The sequence below is a fragment of the Balaenoptera borealis genome (genome assembly GCF_965194805.1).
Source record: "Balaenoptera borealis genome assembly, chromosome: 8".
NCBI classification, from domain to species: Eukaryota; Metazoa; Chordata; class Mammalia; order Artiodactyla; family Balaenopteridae; genus Balaenoptera; species Balaenoptera borealis.
The window spans coordinates 116,393,611-116,417,084 of NC_138865.1; the positions used below are offsets into that span (position 1 = coordinate 116,393,611).

The following is a 23,474-nucleotide window of genomic DNA, read 5'->3' on the forward strand; positions in this document are numbered from 1 at the left end:
TTTCATACAGAAAGAGAAATTTATCAATAGCCAGGGATAAGCCAGGGAATTTAGAAGAGAGATTTTGCTTTAGAACCAATTAAACAAAGGCAAGACGGGCTTGCCTGGGAGTGGGTGGAAAAGAAGGGACCGGATAATATAATTGCAAAATTAGCTTGAGTTTGCCAAGCAGCTTACACGGGGGCTTGTGACTGAAGTTCCTAGGCTGCTTATGAGAAAATGCCAGGCTGCTGGGTTGGAAGTTTGTGATTCAGCAAATAGTTCACCACTAAGGCCACCAAAGACCTTTCAGCTAATAGTCTCAAAGACTTGTGTGTGTGTGTGTGTTTGAGTGAAAAGCAAAATAGAAGTGATTATTCCCTAATGCCAAACCAAGGAAGTTCAACTTGCTTCTAAAACTAAGATGAAGCCAACTAATCTTCAATATAAAAATAAAGCAGACTTATTTTTCCTTTTCCATATACTATTGGGCTATAACACTTGAAACCTTAATTAAGTGCTTTTCAATTTTCTCAACTCAGTCACTGAGCCTGAAAGCTCAGTACTTCGTTCTCATGCTGAATTGACTTAAAACAGATCAGCATGTTTTCTAGAACAGAGATTTTGTTTTTGTTTCATTTTTGTTTTAATGCTAGAATGCGACAAAACACAGCGTGAGATACACTGCTGCAGAAGTCAGCAAACCTAGTAAGCAGTCAGTGTTAATTCATACAGATTTATTGAGCCTCGCTATGTGCTATGAGACCCAAAAGAGCTTTCTCAGTGATGGAAATGTTCTCACATCTGCACCGTCCAATATAGTAGCCACACGTAGCTGTTGAGCCCTTGAAGCGTGCCCAGTACAACCGTGGAACTGAATTTTAAAATTTTAGTTACTTTTCATTTAAATTAAGTTAAATTTAATTAAGTTACCTGGGGTGAGTGGATACCATATTGTACCACATAGGTCTAGACTGTGAACAGGTGTAAGATTTGCACTGGATAAACAGGTGCATAGAAATCTGTAGTAAAAAACACTCTAACTTATGACTTATAAATAGATAGCCCAAACAACAATAACAACAAATGCAACCCTGATTATCTACAAAAACGAAAGCAATTAAATAATAAATGAATCCCCTTCACTTGATCAGGAGTTAGTCTAACTGACCAATTAGGTCCCTTTCAATAGATATTCTATATTTCTGTGTTGTTATTTAAAAACTAATCCCAGTAACTATGCCTCAAACAAACTTCATGTTACCATTGGAGATTCAGGTCAACAGCTTCTTCTAGATCCAAAGAAACTTGAGGTTTCTGGAAAGTACCTTCAAAGGTTCATTTTGTCCTATTCACCTTTTGAAGATTGAATTCTTTCAAACAATACTCTCACCTATGATTCATTTTGCCACAAAAGAATTTTTAGTTCTACCTTCGAGTCAGAATAGATTTTCTGAACTCTTTGAAGGGGCACCTAAGAGACTGGCAGTACCAGGGTTTGGAAAAAGGGCCAAAATACGCATATTTTCAATGGCTGTGGCTCTAAGAGGATCTTGTTTTACGTGCTACTGGAATCAAACACTTGCTCCTGGGCAATGAAATGAGCTGCTTCTTGAGTTTTATTATTTTTACACCCAAGCCGTCTGTGTGTAACTTCTTTGTTAGCTTCAAAGTAAGGGCATCAAGCAACAATTCAATACAAGGTTGGTAAAATGATTTATCTCAAACAGAAAGTCTGCCTGATAATATTATCTTCAGCTGCTAGCACGTGAGCAAAAGAACAAATAAAGGGCAAAAAAGAAACCCTGGCATCTGACAGACTCCCAGTTAATGGATCCAATTTCTCCCAAATTCATACTGCTGCTAATGACTGATGTTCATTTAAGATCTTTCCTTCTTGTAGAATTCTTCTTGGGATTTTATTTTGCCGTCTAAGAAATGTTTAATTTAATAAAATATTCCTTTTCCTTAGGGCTGGAACAGTTGCCAAATACTGAGTCAGGTCAAAAAATTATGTATATATATGTTTATGTATATACTGAAACACATATAAAAGTATGTATAAGGATAACCATAAAATATTGTCCTACTTTCTCAACAGCAGCGCGTAAAATGCTGATCTTGTTCCTGGTTGAAGAAGTGTCACAGTTCACCATTGTCCATAATTTTAGGATATTCTCAGCTCTGGTGTTTGAGACTATTACGTAACTTACACATATTTGAAGTACAGTAATGGGTTATGTGGTTAAGAGTTTCTTTTAATAGATTTAATGATTAGTTTGACTATTTACTAGGGCTATGGAATTAAAAGTAGAAACAACACCGAACACTAAAGAAATCATTTTAGAAAGGCTTAGGAGGCTCTTTTCATTGTCCATAAAATCGTCTTTGATTTCTGAAATCAGCTATGCGCAAGGCACCAATGTATTTATGTAGCAACTTAAAGATTTCATGACCTCCAGTTCTCGAAGGTGCCTTAGACCTGAGCTGGAGCCCGGCATCATTCCTGCATGTCTCCCTCAGGTCCCCAGCATTTTTCATCTGCTTCTACGGCTCCCGGGAAGGAGCAATTTTCAATGATTATATTTGCTTTTATTCCAAATGATCCAATACATAAACTCCCTCATATTTAATGTTCATATTTATGTTCATATTTAAATAAAGTTTATCAACATCTGTCATCCTCTTAAGACTCCAGTGGTAAAGAAAACCAAATCATGAGTTAAGCGTTAATTTTCTTAGCAACTTGAAAAGATTACGATCACCTCTGTTAGACTCTGGACCTTTGTATTCCAGAGGTCTAATAAAGAAACACCAACAAAAGCACACACAAGAGAAACACAAATCAACAGTTAACTCTGAAGATATGTTGCACAGTGGCACAGCACTCACAAAACATACACCAAAAAACCTGATTAGATTCAGGACATGCATGGAGGAGTTGTGCTTACCAGCTTGAGAGAAAGCTTCGTGTAAAAATTGAAGGGGTGATAGGGAAAAAAAGAGAGAGAGAGAGAGAGAGAGAGAGAAACAACAACACATGAGAAGAAGAGGAACTTGGTCCATTCCACTGAATTAACATAACACATCAATTCACCTGGCACTTTGTGAAAATGATTTGTAGCGGTTCTGTGCCAAAGTTCCCAAGAGGGGCTGATCGACCAAAACCTTTCTTTAGCTGCCACGTTGCCAGAGCAAAGAATACAGATAGAAAAGGAAAGTTTCCGTTTACTGCTCTGGATTGGTCACATCAGCCTGAGTATAAACTAATATAAGTTTGCAGTCGGTGAAATAGCATGATTACAAAAGATGGAAATAATCACATAGCCTTTTGTTCACCGAATTTCCCATGGAAAGTTTCACACAGACTAAAAGCGTTGGGAAAGCAATTAGTTCCAGAACATCCCAGTAATATTTTTATCTTAAGGAGATCTAATAAATACGAACAGTGGCATTTCCTAAAGGTATTAAGGCAAAGTCTCAAACTGGTAAATGGGAACCAAGGACTGGAAGATGCTCTAAGAACCAACCTCCAGGGAGCCTTTCAGCGCCCGGCTGGAGGTGGAAGCATGATGCTCTCTTCCACCTGCGGACTTCATGCACCTCTTGCTCTGCAGAACGTGTCTTCTGGGGCTTTCTATTGAACTCAGAGCCCTACCCACAGGGGTTCTATAGCATCTGGGGAGTTAACAGAAGCTGCTGCTCTTACAAGTTTCCTGTAGGAAATAGATAGCCAACTGTCTCAACTACTGAGGTGTACTTACTCCTTGCTATGGAGTTCCTATTAATTACCAGGACACAGCAGCTGCAATTCTGCTAGGCCCGGAGACTGGCAAAACTATACTAATTACTGGATCCAAAACCAGATTAAAAGGCATCTCAAAATTAGGAAAAGAAACATTGGTTCTTCAGAAACAGGTGAGACATGCTTTTTGGCTATAAAGCAGTATTTTGAGAGCTCGGTGCACACTTACTTAGCTGTTATCAACCCTAATGTTTAGGCAATTGGTAGTAGGATCCAAAAATATGTCGGAGACAAAGTACCAAAGAAAGTGTCCTTTGATTTTAAATTGGGAGGGGAGAGGGTGTTAAAAATTCCTTAACTAGATTTTAAAAATCTTATTCTTCAGATTAACTCAAAGTTGATACTTCTTTGTGAACAAGCATTAAGCTTTTAAAGAAATTGTCCCTATGGGGAAAAAGACTTTTAAGGAAAGATGTAGCAAGACAAAACTTTGGGGGAAGCAGGTACAGTCAGATTCATGACCGCTCTCACACAGGCAACCTACATGAATGCCTTGAGCCCCTCTTGTAAACTTTAGCACAGATCTGTTCATCACAATTTGAGTTCTTTACAGACAACACTTATGGTGCACAGCAGAAAACTTTGCAAATATCTTCCTTGCAAAGCATACGACCATATACAAATGCTTCTCAGACATTACTGTATAAATGTCCTAATTTGAACTCAGCACTCTATCTGCTTGCTATTTGGCTACTTCCATTGCTTAAAGTAATATATTCTTTCTTAAGCATTCCAAAAACAGAATTCTAACATCAAAACTAAGAGCATAGGAATATAACCACTTCATAATAAAAAACAAGTCATTAGGATTGAGAACAAATCTCAACAGAGATAGGCAATATCGAATTCTCAGACAAATTCAATTTTCTGAAGTGAACAGTGATGGATAATCTACAAGAAGTGCCATCACAGTATATGGTATCCTTTTTAACAATTATAAACTGGTTTTTGGTCTTAAGTTGTAAGCCAGCCAGTTAGATCATTTCAAATTAGAAACTGAATCGTCTGCCAAGAGAATACTTTTAAAGGTTGCATTAAGTGCATTGCAAGACACCTGAAGAGCTAAAAAGCTGTCAGTTTCAGGCAACAATTACGGACCCTGGGGAGCCACGAGTGTCAATAACACATGAGGGCACACAGAGCTGGCGGATCCATGTGTTATTGGGCCGTCACAGGTACTAACCTCAAGTACAAAGAAAGGGGACGGTGAACATGAATATATAAGTATCTGGTTTAAGGTCCACGGAAAGTCATTTCACTGCTCTATGACCTTGCTCAGGCTTCGCTGATTTTTTGGTTGTCCCTTACGGATCCACGGATCCATCTGTTTCAGACATGGGTGTGGGTAAGCGTGCTACACGCTGCCGTCTGCGAGAGTGTCATTCTCCCGTGACCAGCTGCCTTTTAGGGGTGAAATTCTGCCGTAAAATCATACCTAGTGACATCAGCTCAGACGGCAATCCCAATCAGTGAAAAGGGGAAAAAGACAAGCTCAGCTCACTGACATTTTTAGGAAGTTTGATAGTTTGGTTCCTTTTTCCATGCAACTTTTCCGGAAGAAGAAGCCTGTGTGGTTGGATCGATACAGTGAGGCTTTTCCCAGCGTCCGGGTCAGAGAGCATCTGGGTCCCCAGTCTTGGTGCTGTCACAGGGGTTAGTGCCTGTGCCGTGACCGTATGACCTAGCCGTCACAGGTAAACTTACAACATAATCCCTAGCTTCAAAAGCATACGTGGGTTTCCCTATCGTCCTCTTCATGAGTTCTTTGTGAAAACAGAGAGACTGAGTCTGCCAATAATCAGCAAGAGAACAAGGTAAAATAAATAAAATGAAAGTAACCAGAAGATTGTTACATCTGATAAACAATTGGTCGGGATTTTCAAAATCTTTTGATCAACGATGATGGTATTTTTCTGTACAATTAACTCTAAAACGTGGGGAAAGTATGTCCATATTTTAGATTTAGAAGTCCCTTGCTCATACCAGAAAAAGAAATGTTAAGACAATAAAGTTACACTTTGTAGACTGCAAATTGAGAACACACAATCTAGCTTCATTCTTCTTTGACTTCAGTAAAGATGAAATAATGGTTAATAATGGTGGCATGCCAATCTTTAAAGATGTTCAATGAGACATTTGCTTACAAATGTGAATGATTTACAACAAAAAATATTTTATCCTACTTAGCTCTTCAGAAACGAAATTACTTAGCGAAGAAACGTTTGCATAGGATTTATACATTCTGATAATAGAAACAAATGATTAAAATCTGGATCTGAAAGCTGAAAAACATGATAAATAAAAAGACATATTAAAATAACAGGTTTGTTATTCTCCTAGAATCCTTTTCCTATCTTTGGCGCAACAGTCTTAAAAAGTAGAATAAATGAAATATCAAGGACTGCATCATTTTAGTCATGGATCCCGTTAAACCATGTACCTTCCGTTTTGAAATTGCTTTAAAATCAAATTTATTTCCCCAAACTTCAGATGTTTTTAAACTTCCTCATCTTACTTGTATGATGTATTTCCTTTCCTTTTTTTTTTTTTCTGCACTGCTACTTCCTGAAGAAAAGTACATCAAATCTGATCCTAAAAACAGATCAACTAAAAATGAGGGAAGCAAAAATATGTTTCTATTTATTTACTGATGCTTCTAGTGTGTGTGTGTGTGTGTGTGTGTGTGTGTGTGTGTGTGTGTGTGTGTGTGTGTTTATTCTTGAAAACACACTCAAAGTTTAGGAAATTTTTTTAAAAAAATAGAAGTTTGCTGAGCACAGATTTGAGGTGTAAGAAATAAAATTTATTTTTGCTAATTATGTTTTTTTTTTAAAAAATGGGATAGGGTTCCTTTAATTAATCAAAATAACCTGTTTCTCATTTCACTGTTTTTGTTTTCAAGTGTTAATTTTTTCCTAGCCATCTTTTCTTACACTTATTGATTACTGACATTCTTGGTCTCTTCCTAAACATTTAGAGAACACCATGAAACATGATTCAGAAACCATGTGCAACCAAAAGACTGTGATGTTGAGAGAAGAATGGAATAGATACATACACAAATGGTAAACAATCATGAATATTCAACATCCTTCATTATGAGATTGCAAAAGACAATGCAGAGATATATTTATAAATATAATAAATGAGTGCTCTGTGAAGGTTTTGGAAGCAGCAGAGATGGGGTAACTGATTTACAGTTAATGGAAAATTTTATAGTCTATAGTCTAGTATAGCGACACACAGTCATATGTTGAAAATTCTTCGATGAACAAGGAGCAGAGATGGATGGAGAATTCTAAAAGCCAGCATAATGGAGATCTAATTATAGAACTCAACACGATTCATCATCCACTTTTGAAGCTATATTCTGCCTTCCAACAAGGCCTCCCTTGAAATCTTTAGGAAATTAAATTCTAATTCTTAACCTGGATATGCTGGGTAACCTTAAAACAGGATAATTCCACCAACTGCATTCTTTGCATAAAACTTTGAGATTCCATTACTAAAGGAACTCTGCATATAAAGAAATGAGGTTTTTGTCCCTTATTTTAAAAGGTAACAATGTAGCTATCTACTATATTTACAACTTTTTTACACAGAGGAAGGGAAAAGTAAAAATTGTATTTGTACAAGAACACATCCCACTACAACTATATTTCAATTCCCACAGGACAGGACAAAAGAAAACCTTACTGGATATGTTAATGCATTGAATGTTTGTTTACTCATTATTCATTATAAAGAATATCTGGGGATGGCTTAGACTAGACTGACCATTTAGGTTTATTCAGGAGGCTAGGAATGACCTTGTTCCAATCTTTTTCTAAAAAACCGAACTGGTATCTACTTTGGACTGCTGATCAATTCCATAAAACCCTGTGACTTAAGCACATGAGATCTTAATTAGGATGGCAAACCTGAGTCTAAATAACATCCACTTATGAGTCAATCATAGTATAATAGATTCTCCCTGAGTATGGACTTACAGAATCTCAGATCATAAGCAGGCTCCCTGGCTTTAAATCCTGGCTCAATATCTTCCTAACGTCATCTTTGTATGCACCAGTTTTCTTATCAGTAAAATAAAGAACTCTTAGTACCTAGGTTCATAGGGTGGTTGAAAAAAGTAAATGAGCGCATAGAACAGAGTCTGGCAAATGACAAGCACTCAGTAAATGTGAGCTGCTATTATTTCCCCCTTTAAGATAAATACTGCATTATGCCTTTTTGTAGTCAGTCTGTTATCAGATATTTAATCAACATCTTGTAGGATCACCAAAATAGCTAAAGAAACCGCTGTAACCCATACCATTTCGCCTCAAACTCTGAGGCATAGCTCAGAGAAAAGTACCCTCATTACATATTGTTTCAGTAATTATTAAGCAAATATTTTCTGACTATACAGTGATTTCCAACGCCTCAAATGTTGCTAGCTTTAGAAACGAAATCTAAGTTTCCTTTTTTGGTAAAATCAAGGTAAAATATTAATGACTTAGATGTTTCAAAAGGGAAATGGAGAAAGGTCCATCCAAAATGTACTACAGACAAAAAGAACTCTGGGGTGGCTGGCTCCACACCCCTCCCCCACCCATCCTGCTTCCTTCCTTCTTTCCTCTCTCTGTGGCTCTTCTTCTTTCCGGCTATAATGAATCATAGGTTCTTATTGTTTTATGTTATGGGAAAACACAATGGAGTCATTCACAAACAAAATAAGTTATGCAGAACAAAACATGCAACCAAAGCGCACAAGAGAGACAGGATTCCAGAGCAGAACTTACCCCACGCTTTAGACTCCTGAAGCAGTGGATTTTGGGTTTGGAGGTCATGAACTCGTTGAAGCGATGGGAGAGGGGTTCCTTTTGCTGCTTGGGAGACTGGGGGCCGTTGGGAACAGCAGAGGGTGAGGCAGAGGCAGGGGGAGGTGGGGGAGGCTGATGGGGGGATGTTAAAAGGGACATAAGCTACGTGTAAGAGACGGAGCAGTGACAGAGTAAAAAATCAGAAACAAGAAGATAAGACACAAAACAAAAATAAGCATCAAATAATATTTGAAACCCAAAGCAAGTCAAACACAAACAATTAAATATTTCGGCCATGGTCCAAAAGAAAATATGTAAGGATATGTTAAATGAGAATATGATGAAAGTGGGAGCTTTAGTAAGTAAAGCAACAGGAGAATAGCAAAAAATATCTGACAAGAAGCTCATGCAGACTTTCACATGCAAACTACCGTTCTAATTAGTTACTCTAAACCAGTGTAAGCCAGAAGGGTAAATATTTCTAAACCACCTAAACTAACACAGCTTGATGGGAGAAAATGAAAGTCCTTAAATGCTAAGGTTGTGAAAACAGCAAAGACAGTCTTGAAATATTAAATTATTCTAAAGTTAAAGCAGTCATGTCGCCTTGATCATACTTTATGCCCAGGTTAATGCTGTCATGCACTTACGTATCACACTATAAAAAGAAAATGAAAAATGTTCATGGATACATATGTTAACATGAGTTGGAAACCAAGTTATTAACCCATGGAAACAATTTCAATTAGATATGCTGATACATGGTTATAGAAATGTTGTACAATTTTCCTACTCCCAGCCCAGGTAACCAGCAATCTAGGAGACTTAGGAGTGAAAGGCATGATGCAAAACAGCCAGAGGTCAGTAATCTGTTAGTGTGGGTGACACGGTGCAGGTGATAATGTGTCTGAAATAAGACAAATGGCCATAGCCAAGGTACCATCACCAAAGAGAGATACTGTCTTAAAATAAAATAGCACACTAGCTTTTTTTTTTTTGCATTCTGAAACAAGCTTAAAATCTTCGTTCCTTTAAGACTAAAAGATAAAGTGAACATCTCCACACTTTATAACACTCATTTCACACTGGGTCCAGCCATCAGTACCTTATTTTTTTTGATGAACGGCCATAACTTTCCTTTGGATTTGCCACCAAATTTGAGCTCTGATTTGCCTTCTCCTCTGGAATTTGAAAGGCTGTTATCTGACACAGTGCGCTTCATCGGCTGAGTGTAATCCTCAAATTCAATGTCTCCAGGCGGCTCAAAACCAGACTTATAAGCTTCTATGGCCAGCTGTGAATCCTGAAATTACACCCATCACACACAAATACGTTCAAATGCATGCAAATACCTTTTACACAATGAACTATGATGACCTCATACAGATGATATTCTAAATAAGTTATATTGATTAATAATAGATTTTCTAATAATATTTTTATCATTAGAAAGAATAATTTGTAAAGCTACATGTCTAGCTGAGATTTAAAGATACTTTTAATAACTGACCATTTTTCTACATTTACAGAAACGAATATTAATTAAGAATGACTTTGCTAAAAGCAGAAAAATTGGGCCATTTATTATGCAATTCCCTTGAAAAATACAGTAGTACAAAAACTGGTTCTCATCAGAAGGTCTTAAAGCAATTTGGCATACACAAAGTCAAAACAAAGAGTAGATAATCTCTCTGATTTCTTTGGTTAATTGTGGTTCAAAGATATGACTTTATTGAATAATTTTTCTTTATGTATATATTTGTTCACAGTCTCTCCTCTACTAGAATGTAAGCTCCTTTCTGTTTTTCCTCCACTGTGTCCCTAGTACCTAGATGATGTCCAGTGATAATGGTGCAATAAATGTTTGCTGAATAAATCAGTGAACTGATTGTCTACTCTGTGGTGTGCACCCTGCTAGGAACTTTGAGTTCAGAATCTTCTTGGGGTCAGGTGGTGAAGACCAACATGTAAGGAAATGACAACCATCGTGTCAAAGATAGATAGATAGATGTATAGTTAAACTGTTACAAAAGCACATGTGATTTGTAATAACTTTCTAACTCAATGATCATCTGATTTAAAAAATCTACTAGATGGGACTTCCCTGGTGGCGCAGTGGTTAAGAATCCGCCTGCCAATGCAGGGGACATGAGTTCGAGCCCTGGTCCGGGAAGATCCCACATGCCATGGAACAACTAAGCCCGTGCGCCACAACTACTGAGCCTGTGCTCTAGAGCCTGCGAGCCACAACTACTGAGCCCACGTGCCTAGAGCCCGTGAGCCACAACTACTGAGCCCAAGTGCCACAACTGCTGAAGCCCACTCGCCTAGAGCCCGTGCTCCGCAACAAGAGAAGCCGCCGTAATGAGAAGCCCGCGCACTGCAACGAAGAGTAGCCCCCGCTCGCCACAACTAGAGAAAGCCCACATGCAGCAACAAAGACCCATTGCAGCCAAAAATAAATATAAAATAAATAAATAAATAAATAAATCTTAAAAAAAAAAAACTACTAGAGAAGACAATTTGGAAAAATCTCAACTTCCTACAGTGAGCCCACATTTTAATTTGCCATAGCTATTTCAGTTGACACTGATTTTGTAGGTGTGCCAAAGGGATGAACTGTCTTGCAATAGCCAATCACCCTTCCTTCTTAGTAACAAGAATCCTGATTTTAAGTCAGGCACATGGCCACCCAGCAAAAAGGCTTCACTCCCCAGTCTTTTGTACAGCAGGAGGTGGCCCCTAAGTTTTGACCTCTGAGATCTCTTGAGATGTAAGCAGAAGTACAGGGAGCAATTTTAGGAAGCCTCTTTAAAGAGATGGCATGGGCCCTTCTCTATATAACGTTTTCTGGAATTTGGATGTGATGGTTGGAGCTACAGAAGCCATATTGAATTTGAAAGTCATATCATCAAAAGCTGTGAACTAGGAGAAGCCTGGGTCCCTGAGAACTTGTGGACCATCTGCCCATACCATGGTTGGACCCTCTTGCCTCTAGACATCTTTACATGGAAGGAAAAATAAACCACCTTAAGACAACACTGCCATTGTTATATGAACCTAAACCTATACTAGCAGATTCAGCTCTACAATCCTAAGTGTGCCAGTGACTATACTAATCCAAAACACAGAGGGCTAAACTAAAAAACTCTAAAATGGTGCTGTTACTGTTGAAAAGTATTTGTGACCACTGAAAGCAACTACTTTCAGGTGATTAAATATGGTCACTGTGCAAAGGGGCAGGGAAATAATGGGACTGCAAACTCTTAGTTATAAATTAAGTCCGAGCTACAGTACTTACATTTTTCGGATCAATTGACTCGGCTGCCTTTACTATTCCATCCAAGCACTTCCCGATGATTGGAATCACCTGCCGATCCAGCTCTGCATACGTCTTCACTGATTCTCCAATTCTCACTATCCTCCTCTCCTCCATCTCTTGTATTTTCTGAAACATTAGAATTTGCATAAAATTAATTTGGTCCACTGTTTTCTGGGTTTTAAAAAAATCAATTAATTAATTAATTTAATTTTGGTTGCTTTGGGTCTTCATTGCTGTGCACGGGCTTTCTCTAGTTGCGGCGAGTGGGGGCTACTCTTTGTTGTAGTCCGTGGGCTTCTCATTGCGGTGGCTTCTCTCGTTGCGAAGCACAGGCTCTAGGCACACGGGCTTCCGTAGTTGTGGCTCGTGGGCTCTAGAGCACAGGATCAGTAGTTGTGGCACTCGGGCTTAGTTGCTCTGCAACATGTGGGATCTTCCCAGACCAGGGCTCGAACCCGTGTCCCCTGCATTGGCAGGCAGATTCTTAACTACTATGCCACCAAGGAAGCCCCAGTTTGGTCCACTGTTACTTAAGGAAGTTGTTTCTTGACAGCACTGTTACCTCTAAAAAATTCTCTAGGCGGGAAATAGGCCTATAAAAAGGTTAGAGTTACAGCAACCGTAAATTTCTTGTGCCTCTACCTTAGCCAGCTGGACACCTATTTTATGAATTGCTGGGCTGCCTAAATGTACACTTTACACAATTCCATTCCAATTTCATTAAGAACCCGAAACTCAAGTAGTTTTACTATTAACACCATTTGGTATTAGATTTTAAACATCTCCTCCATCTTTGAGGCACTGCTTTATCCTTTACCAAAAGTATGGTATTTGGTTAACTGCCTTGACCCAACACAGGCTTACATTAACTAGTATACCTGGCTTCTACAAGCTGGAGGTTCTTGTTTGCTGTGTAGACACTATGACACAAATATTTATTATTTTTTCTACAGTTGGACTTTAAGTTGTAAAAAATTCCCAGAGTGGGAATGTATGTATCTTTTCTCATACTATTTTTGACAACCTAAAGTAGCCAAAAGAAAAACAATCCAAAGGAAAGAACTGTCATCTGTTCAAATCCTACAACTGTCTCAATGTCGCTTAGATTCCTAAAGGTAAGTTGGAAGTTTTGTAACCAGAACGGTCCTTTTACCAAAAAGAGTGTTAATCTGAGAATCACAGTTCTAAGACTGACCAAGAATGGTTACAGGGGCAAACCAAGGAAGTTTAATTGATTAATTAATTGATTAATCCTGAGATTGATTAATTGATTGATTAATCCTGAGATTCATGTTAGATTTCATCTTAATGTCAGTCAGTGCTTGATCTGAATGTTTTAAAAAATGATTTGAATTAGAGGAAACTTAGAATTATATAAATACTTAGAATATAAGCCCAGAAATCATGATTCCAAGGCAACGTTTTTCTAGGCAAAGCAAATCTGAGAGATCTGAACTCCTTACCTGAAAGATATTGGGAATGTGAGTATGGTAATATTCATGCTGCTCGTGGTTGAATTTCTGAAGAATTGATGAGTAATCTGCTTTGCTGTCCTCTGCCATTTGGTGACGCATTTGAGCTTGTTGTCGTGCCTTAGGGCAAAAAATGAGAATACCCCCATGTTTACACATAATAAATAAAAGCCTAGGATTGCAAACTGGAGGAACTGGAGGATCAAATTTACCTTCCATTTGTTGTATTTAGCAGGTGCTGTTTTTTAAAAAAATTGTTTAAACAATCCAATCCAAAAATGGGCAGAAGACCTGAAAAGACATTTCTCCAAAGAAGACACATAGATGGCCAACAGGCACATGAAAAGATGCTCGACATCACTAATTATTACAGAAATGCAAGTCAAAACAACAGTGAAATATCACCTCGCACCTGTCAAAATGGCTATCAGGAAAAAGTCTACAAATAACAAATGTTGGTGAGGATGTAGAGAAAAGTGAACCCTTGTACACTATTGGTGGAAACTGGTGCAGCCCCTATGGAAAACAATATAGAGGTTCCTCAAAAAACTAAAAATAAAACTACCATATGATCCAGCAATTCCACTCTTGGGTATATATCCAGGAAAAAAAATGAAAACATTAATTCGAAAAGATACATGCACCCCAATATTCATAGCAGCACTATTTACAATAGCCAAGACATGGAAGCAACCCAAGTGTCTATCAACAGATGACTGGATTAGGAAGATGTGATACACACACACACACACACACACACACACACACACATATATATACACACACAATGGAATATTACTCAGATATAAAAAAGAATGAAATACTAACATTTGCAGCAACATGGATGGCCCTAGGGAATATTATGCTTAGTGAAATAAGTCAGACAGAGAAAGACAAATACTGTATGAGATCACTTACATGTGGAATCTAAAAAAATAGTACAAATGAATATCAGACTCACAGATAGAAAACAAACTTGTGGTTACCAAAGGGGAAAGGGACAAATTAAGGGTATGGGATTAACGATACAAGCTACTATATTTATAATAGATAAGCAACAAGGATATACTGTATAGCACAGGGAATTATGGCCATTATCTTGTAATAACCTAGAGTGGAGTATACTCTGCAAAAATACTGAATCACTATGCTGTACACCCGAAACTAACATAATATTATAAATCAACTGCACTTCTATTAAAAAGAAAAAAGAAAAAAGAAAGAGAAATTATTTAGAATTTGAATTTACTTTAGGCAAGGATGTGCACCCTAATTTTTCACAAACCCCACCATTCTCTATTGTCTTAACTTGGCATTACTTGCTAGTTTGACATATGCGCCAACATTCTTTATTGTCTGCACTTGGCCCAATTCGCACATTGATGTTACCTAGATTTAGGTTCCCTTGTGGGAACCGCTGATCATATTTTTTATTTCCTGAGGAGGGGACGGGCGATCCATAAATTTTTTAATCCAATTCTCAACGGAGTTCATGAATTAAAAAGGCATATCGGGGCTTCCCTGGTGGTGCAGTGGTTGAGAATCCGCCTGCCAATGGAGGGGACATGACTGTGATCCCTGGTCCAGAAAGATCCCACATACCGCGGAGCAACTAAGCCCGTGTGCCACAACTACTGAAGCCCGTGTGCCACAACTACTGAAGCCCGCGCGCCTAGAGCCCGTGCTCCACAAGAGAAGCCGCTGCAATGAGAAGCCCGCGCACCGCAACGAAGAGTAGGCCCCGCTCGCCGTAACTAGGGAAAGCCTGTGCACAGCAGTGAAGACCCAACACAGCTAAAAATAAATTAATTAATTAATTAATTTAAAAAAAAAGGTATATGAACCACTGATCTAAAGCGACCTTTCTAAAACTCTCCACTATGTTTATTTTCAGAATATACTTCAAAGAAGCAGTAAGCATGGTGCTCTCTTTGTGCTTTTTATGTGTGTGTGTGTGCGTGCGTGCTATTTTGTGTTTTACTGCATTGCTTTTCTCCTAAATAATAATAGAATTCATAAATTTGTTTCTCTCTTCTCATTCATTTTTTGGCTAATTACACACAGGCAAGAAAGGGGCTCTTAGTGACAAGCTGCAGAATCGATTTGAAAGTTCAAACAGAATGTCTGTAAAGTCACAAGTCCTCCACAAATAGCAGAGATTGTTATGCTGGTAAGAGCTCCTCAGATTCCTCTAGCACCTTGGAGGTGCCTTGATAAATACAATCTCATGAATCTCTAAGACAATCTGAGGTCCGTGCAGGGAAAAAACTACCCCCTGCCAGATGAAGAGATGGCTTGGCCTGTATACGGGGCAAACTTACCACACTGAACCAACAACACAACAGGAAAAGGGCCTTGTTCCAACATACCCAAGGCAACTTTTGTTTGTTGTTTTGTCTTGTTTTACTGAACCTAACTGCTTAAAAAAAGAAAAAGAAAAAACAAAGAACCGTTCAAATGCCAACACGAAGAAGAAAGGCTGGAGTCGTTTGTCCCACTCTCTGTCTGATCACTGGTACCAGATCGGTTTCTTCGCACCTCCATGTCCTTCATTGGTTTCCTGCCTCTGTGACTTGAAGGCTTAACCTGATTTCACTTCCTTGATATGCTTTGCTCATCTGTGTATCCGTGAAAGCCCAAGGTGGTCATTCAGAGGTGCTTCCTTTATTTTCTTCCCTGTTCATACGTAAACACTTCCCAAATGCAGGGAACAATATTAATATTTCCAAACTGATTTCCTTACTACCTGAGGTTTCTTAGTTTCTTAAGACCTTTAGGTACCTCAAAACCAATTTACCAACTTCTCACCTCCCCTCAGTTAGTTCAGCTGCCACATTCTTCCTCTTTGTCAGCGGACTGTTAACTCCCTTCCTGACCATACGCTTTGGCTTCTGCTTTACTGTGTTCACTAGCAAATACATTAAGCTAGTTCCCAGCATGTTGAGTCCCCAGCTACCCTGCAAAATCCATGCCTTTCCAATACACAGTAACCCTCCTCCATTTAAATAGTAGCCTCCCCACCTACGTGCACTCCATCTGTTCCCCTGATGCAACCAACTCAAAAACCCTTTTAACTCTTTCAATTGCCTAGAATTTTATCATTTCTCACTCTATTATGATTATGGGGGGAAAAAACAAACAAACAAGGAAATTCCCAGGTAGACCTCCCATTTCTAAAAAATTCTTTCATTTACAAAACTTCCTCAGAAAAAAAGTCTCAGAAAAATCCCAGGGGAGGGAGGTTGCGTCATCTCTTTTGTAAGGAGAGTAGTAAGATGGACAGTCTCCTTATTTATTTTGGAGAAATGATTCTAATTTGGTGAAAACTTAAAATAGCTTAGTTCTGAAACAGAGATCAGAATGTCATCATTAAATGCACTTATGTGTGCATACACACACACACACACACACACACACACACACACACACAGCCCACATAAGCAGATTAATGCTTCCTGACAATCAAGCCATCATAACGACCATGGAATATTTTACTCATGAGAACTGGAGGTGAGCCTGCCAGAGGTACCCCAGCACCATCTGATTGGAAGTGGTTGTCATCCTCTAACCTCCGAACTCCCCAGAATCTCTAACCATGTTTTTGCTTTGGCTATATAATTGCTTTTATAAGCATATTAATTCATAATAGTTTCACAGTGCCCTGCACAATGCCTTCCTGAAATGCAACTAGGTGACCAGCAGATGTAAACTATGGAGGAAACTGAGCTAAGGAAGAACATGGATAAAATCCAGCCTGGAAAGTGAGCTGAGTAGAAGAAAACAAACAGACTCCAGAGGGAATGGGTCTACCTTTTGTTAAAGAAGCATGATCTCTCTGGGAGTTTTCCTGAAAGGAAAAGTTTGGACCTGAGGTTGCAAAAGCCTCTGTACCTCTGCAGATTCTCTCTGACTCACTAAAAGGATAAAGCAACATTTAAAAGCAGCAAAATATTGTCACACATCAGATTCTGCAAGGCCACAGCAGGAAGACAGGACTGTCTTACTCTCAATCCCAGCATCCAGCTGCTTTGAATTAATACTCACTGTTGAATCCCAGGCCCAGGAATGTGCCATAGTTCTGACCAAGATTTACTATGGAAATCTATTTTTGTTTCGTAAGCTGCTATGTTTATTTTGCGATGGAACTTCAAGAGTCTCTCTCTAAAACTAGTGCTGAGTCAGTTACTCATTACTACAAATATGTTTTTAAAAATATCTTTAAAAGTATTTTCAAAAACTTATTTGGAGTAACCGCTAAGTAACTAGATATTTTCGAGAGTGTATCTCCTAATGTCTAAGGCTACATGAAGATTAGAAGCATCACAACTTCTCCTCCCTTTTTAAGTCCATCTGAAAATAGCAACTATTATCTTAAAGAGGTACAGTATTTCTATTCTCAGCCAGACCATTAGCTATTTCTTTTCATTCATGTTCTCATTCTAAGAAAAAAAGATACTGCATCTTATAGCAATATTACTGTAGGGCGGAGAGAAGGTCAGAGGATTTTTTTTTTTTTTTTAATGACTCAGAGTTACAGAATTTAGAGATAACATTCTAAAAAAGTCCAGAATGACCACAACTGCCTGAGGCTGTAATTCACAGACATCTTTAAATAAGAACTACACCAGTTTCACTGTCAATCAGAAAGACTGAATTTAAATTTCAGAATTTCTTTGACAAATCCTTGGGAATCTCCCCAAATAAATCCAAATAGGCCTAAGTATGTATTGCTTAAGCGCTACTTCACTGCTTAGTAATTCTTAACACCGTCTAACTCAACATCCTATGGAAATAAAGCTGTGCTGCCTAAAAGGTCAGAGTTACAGTTTCTAAATAAAGAAAACAATATTTTAGAAACTGAGCTGCAGCCCAATGCTTCTAAATCCTCACAGGTTTAAAGACAAAAATACTAAAATCCATTCAGTTAGTTAAATTTAGATGATTAGCATGGCCAAAATGTGTAGCTATTTCCTGTTCAATTCGCTATTACATTTTCCTTAATATTTCAAATATTAAGAAGAAAGGAACACTGCTGGCGGAGTCTCAATTGTCATAAACAGAGAAAATGAGCTATACTGAGGAATGTGTTTACTTTCACACAGGGAACGCAGTTATACTTACTAGGTTATACCCTCACATCTTTTATCAGGGCTGCTTATAGCTTTTGACCTTTTAACAAAATGAGCAAATATGGACTGGTTCTATTTATATATTTATTGTTAAATACATAATGAGATGTATTAATTTTTGAACATGACCTCAGACTTCTCAGGACTGTAGACACTGTTGTTCCTTAAATGATAAACTATTTATTGCAGCAGCATTCCTAGCTTTTGGAAAGTCATATTTTTCCTTGGTTAGAAGTATGTAAATATAACAACTCAGAAAGGCCCCACTTGATTACCAAAAATTGGGGGAGCACAATGAAAAATGTTTCATCACTGGTAGTTCCAACAGCAGTAAATGTTCTCTGGAGCAGCTTGACTTTCAATATTGTATTTCATCATTATCATAAGAAGAGATCAATTGTATTTTAGGCCAGAGGGGAAAGGAGGGCTAAATTGAGATTTTATTCTGAATTTACTATTCTGAACCACAGCTAGGCTGTCCATATTTATTATCCAATAGCCAGTGACCTGCAACAGCTCCACTCAGGGGGCAGATGGCCTGACCACCAGCCCCGAAATCCAGCCAAAAGGGCACAGAGCCTGGGCTGGAGACACAGCAAGAATCCAGCAGGGCACCTGGCTCTCGATTCACCCCTCTGCAACTACCTGAGCCGCTGACTTAATATTGTGGATAAAATCAAACCTACGAATTTAATAACCTGGGTTATCTGGCCTCTCTCCATCTTTAGTTCTTTTTTCACCCAATTTCAAAAATATGCTTGCTGTAAATAATTCAAATTTACAGAATTGTAAGGTTTAGAAACTAAAATTCCCTGCACATTCCACCCTCTGGTAAACATTGGTAATAGTGACAACCTAGTGTCCTTCCCTGGTGGAGCGGGATCTGAGATAACACTGAGAGGAGGTAGAGCAGCCTTGGGAAATTCACCGGAAAGTTCCAAGAACACAGCTGCAAGGACATCATTAAATGACACCACCACATTACAATGATCCCCAAGCAACAGCTGGCAAAGATGGTGAGTCTCAGAGTCACCAGTAGCTCCAATGATTGGAGCACCTTTTCTTTTGGACGTGGCCAGGTTAAAGAGAAGAAATGCACACATTTTCACAGCATACAAGAGAGGTAGGGGCCACTGGATATTGTGACCTATTCTCTAGGTGTGTCGTTCCCCCCCCGCCCCCCCCCCCCCGCCGCCCCATGCAGCACCGCACAGCATGTGGGATCTTAGTTCCCCAACCAGGGATCAAACCCACACCCCCTGCAGTGGAAGCATGAAATCTTAACCACTGACCACCAGGGAAGTCCCTCTAGGTTGTTTTTTTTTTTTAAATAAAGGATGTACTTTTTTTTTTTTTTTTAAGTAATTTATTTATTTATTTATTTTTGGCTGCGTTGGGTCTTCATTGCTGCGTGCCGGCTTTCTCCAGTTGCAGTGAGCGGGGGCTACTCTTTGTTGCTGTGCGCAGGCTTCTCATTGTGGTGGCTTCTCTTGTTGCGGAACACGGGCTCTAGGTGCGCAGGCTCAGTAGTTGTGGTGCACGGGTTTAGTTGCTCCGCGGCATGTGGGATCTTCCCGGACCAGGGATCAAACCCGTGTCCCTGCATTGGCAGGCGGATTCTTAACCACTGCGCCACCAGGGAAGTCCTCCTCTAGGTATTTTTGAGACCAGAAAAACAGCAATCTATTGAGACTCCCTGAAACTTCTAACTGGTAAACTGAATTTCTCTATGATTTGTCAATGATTAGGAGTAAAACTGATTTCACCCTAGTCTTTGACCCAGCAATTCTACTTCTGGGAATTTATCCTAATGAAATAATTTTCAGTGTTCACAAAAGATATCCACACAGTATTGTTTATAATAGCTAAAAATTTGAGACCATGTGCAGTAATGTGATTGGTTAATTATATGTCATACCCTTGATGGACTATTGTGTAGCCTGGAAGAAAAATAATGTGAAAGAGTATTTAATAAGGGAAAGTGAAAGCTATATATAATTTAATTTTTTTCAAGTTTCTAAAACAGTATTTACAGTATAATCTCATTATTATAAAAATAAAACATTAATAATGATCACTTCTGAAAAGAGTGATGAAGTTAGTTTATTTTGCCCAAAAGCTTAGCGAAAGAGGCAAATTCTAATGCAGAATTCCAGAAACAGTGAAAGATTGAAGAGGTATGGCTTGCTTTGAGGTACACACACACACACACACACACACACACACACACACACACACACTGCTCTGAAAGATATAGTAGGAGGGATATTAACAAAGGAAGAGACGGAAAAGTTCTCTGTCTGGAGTAATGTTGTTGTATGATAAATGGCACTGTTTCAATTTCCCAGCAAACCGTTGCATCTAGAATACATTTTCAAGTTCAAGACTAAAATGCATCTAAAAATTCCTATTCAGACAGAGCACCGTGAGTTTTTGTTGGAGACTTCCAGGCCGGGGACTTGCCAAAACAATGAGTCTGTCTTTGATAAATTGTAAGGGCAGCTAAAATACAGAACACAGAAAAACTTCAAAATAAGTTAACCAAAGAAATATGCTTGAAATATTCCAGCAATTTCCTGATTTCTTTTTTTTTTTTAAACAGGCTTACAACTTCTAGTCCCAGCATTGTAGGTTACTTTGGTGCTGAAATAGGAGAGAATATGGAAAGATAGCAAAATGAGACCAGCATCTCAATCCCTCAGGGGCCATTCACTTGCTAAATAGTTTAGAAAAGGCCTTCTGTTTCCCTATACCCCAGCTGCCTTATTTAAAAAGTAGAATTAGAAGGTGAGTGACAATTTCTGCTGAAACAGAAGCCACTGATGATATGGTTGCTCTTGATGCTGGCATACCTCCAAGTTAAGCTGGTGAAAACAAACTTGGTATGAGCTCAGAGATCTTGGTAAAATATAAATCATGGTCTCCAAGACTTGCCCCCTCCTCCTCCCTGGCTTCTAACACATTATTATTGGTAAGGGTCTTGAGTTTTCAGTTATAGTAGGTTGAGATTGATGATTTCTTTCTCTTCCCTTTCTCCCTTAATAAGTAACGTCACCCCAAAATATGACACTCACAAGGTTCCATATATGCACAGCTGAAGAGAACAACCTGGATTCTGGAAAGTTGATGCCTTATATGATCACCATTCTCTATGGCTGTGGCATTATTGTCAAGAGCAAAACTACTGAAAGCACTCTGGAATGCAGTTCTACAAAACATATATATTCCTTAGAAGAGTAAAAAAAATTAATCATGTTATACACCCCAGAGAAAGAAATGAAATACCATGAAATCTGAGGTATATATATGTACACACACACACACACACACACACACACACACACAATGGAATATTACTCAGCCATTAAAAATAATGAAATAATGCCATTTGCAGCAACATGGATGACCTAGATATTATCACATTAAATGAAGTAAGTCAGAGAAAGACAAATACCATATGATGTCACTTATATGTGGAATCTAAAAAAAAATGAGACATGTGAACTTATCTACAAAACAGAAATAGACTCACAAAACAAACTTATGGTTACAAAAGGGGAAAGGGGAGGGGGATAAATTAGGAATTTGGGATTAACAGATACACACTACTATATATAAAATAAACAACAAGGACCTACTAGATAGCACAGGGAACTATATTCAATATCTTGTAATAACCTATAATGGAAAAGACTCTGAAAAGGTCTATATATATATATATATATATATATATATATATATATATATATATATATATTTATGGCTGAATCACTTTGCTGTACACATGAAACATTATTAAAAAAACTATACTTCAGTTTAAAAAAAAAAAAAGAGAAATCTGAGGTGTTTGGTGAGCAGCTGTCCATCCTTAGTACCCAAGTCACAATAGATGTTTAATCAGGAATGTTTAATACTAAAAATCTTACAGATGTTATTTTCAGTAATATATTATTAATAGGTCAAGATAAAAGATTACAGGCCCTTCCTGAATTTTGACCACAGTACTACTTTTCTCTGCGTTCTTTAAGCTGGGCAACACCTAGCAAAACTTCTAGTGGTCAAAGAAGACAACAAAGAAGTTTGATTAGGTATCAGGCTATGGGATGAAGTGGGGTAAGAGTGTCCTCTGAGAAACAAAACCTTAAGCCTGTGTATACCATAAAGGTGTTGCAAGAATCTCCACCACAAGAAATTAACATAAAAATCGGCCCCAGGTTGTCTGGCCAAAATAAATATAAAACCCTAATGGGAGTGGGGATACACCCACAATCCTGCTTTTAAGGGATTCCCAGAGGAAAAAAACCATCCCTGTTGAAGGTATGCTCATACAAAAAATAATAGTATTAACAATCATAAATGCACAAGGAAATAAACCACTGTGAGAGCTGACACAGTAGAGAGAAAAACTATCACCATAAACACTTGAGCTAGGGACTTCCCTGGTAGTGCAGTGGTTAAGAATCTGCCTGCCAATGCAGGGGACATGGGTTCGGGCCCTGGTCCAGGAAGATCCCACATGCCGCAGAGCAACTAAGCCCGTGCACCACAACTACTGAAGCCCGCGTGCCTAGAGCCCATGCTCTGCAACAAGAGAAACCACTGCAATGAGAAGCACGTGCACCGCAATGAGGAGTAGCCCCCCTCGCCACAACTAGAGAAAGCCCGTGTGCAACAACGAAGACCCAACGCAGCCATAAACAAATAAATAAATTAATTAATTAATTTTATAAAAACCTGAGCTAAAAGAAAAATTTAAAGAACATATAAAACAAGAACATTTAAAAGGATTAAAGAAATAAAAGAAGCAATAGAAATCACAAGAAAAATGAAAGACATTATAAAGATGAAGTATATCTGAGAAAGAACCAAATGGAACTTCCAGAAATAAAAAATGCACTCATTGAAATTTAAAAACTTAATAGATCAGTTAAATAATAGAATAATTGAAGAGAACTCACGAAGTAG

The 23,474-nt window shown here is 38.4% G+C and overlaps 1 protein-coding gene across 13 annotated transcripts in view; it reads right to left on the minus strand.

Annotated features, from left to right (window-relative positions):
- Nucleotides 1-23,474, minus strand: part of FNBP1 (formin binding protein 1) — a 144,354-nt gene that overhangs the window by 21,504 nt on the left and 99,376 nt on the right. For 5 of the 13 annotated variants that reach the window (XM_082400781.1, XM_082400777.1, XM_082400780.1 and 2 more), the window contains 5 exons: nucleotides 13,372-13,500; nucleotides 11,888-12,034; nucleotides 9,692-9,889; nucleotides 8,566-8,748; nucleotides 2,931-2,945 (listed from right to left, as the gene is read on the minus strand). In XM_082400781.1, coding sequence (XP_082256907.1) covers nucleotides 2,931-2,945; nucleotides 8,566-8,748; nucleotides 9,692-9,889; nucleotides 11,888-12,034; nucleotides 13,372-13,500 — 672 coding nt within the window. The other 8 variants (XM_082400782.1, XM_082400783.1, XM_082400787.1 and 5 more) reach the window with 6 other exon arrangements.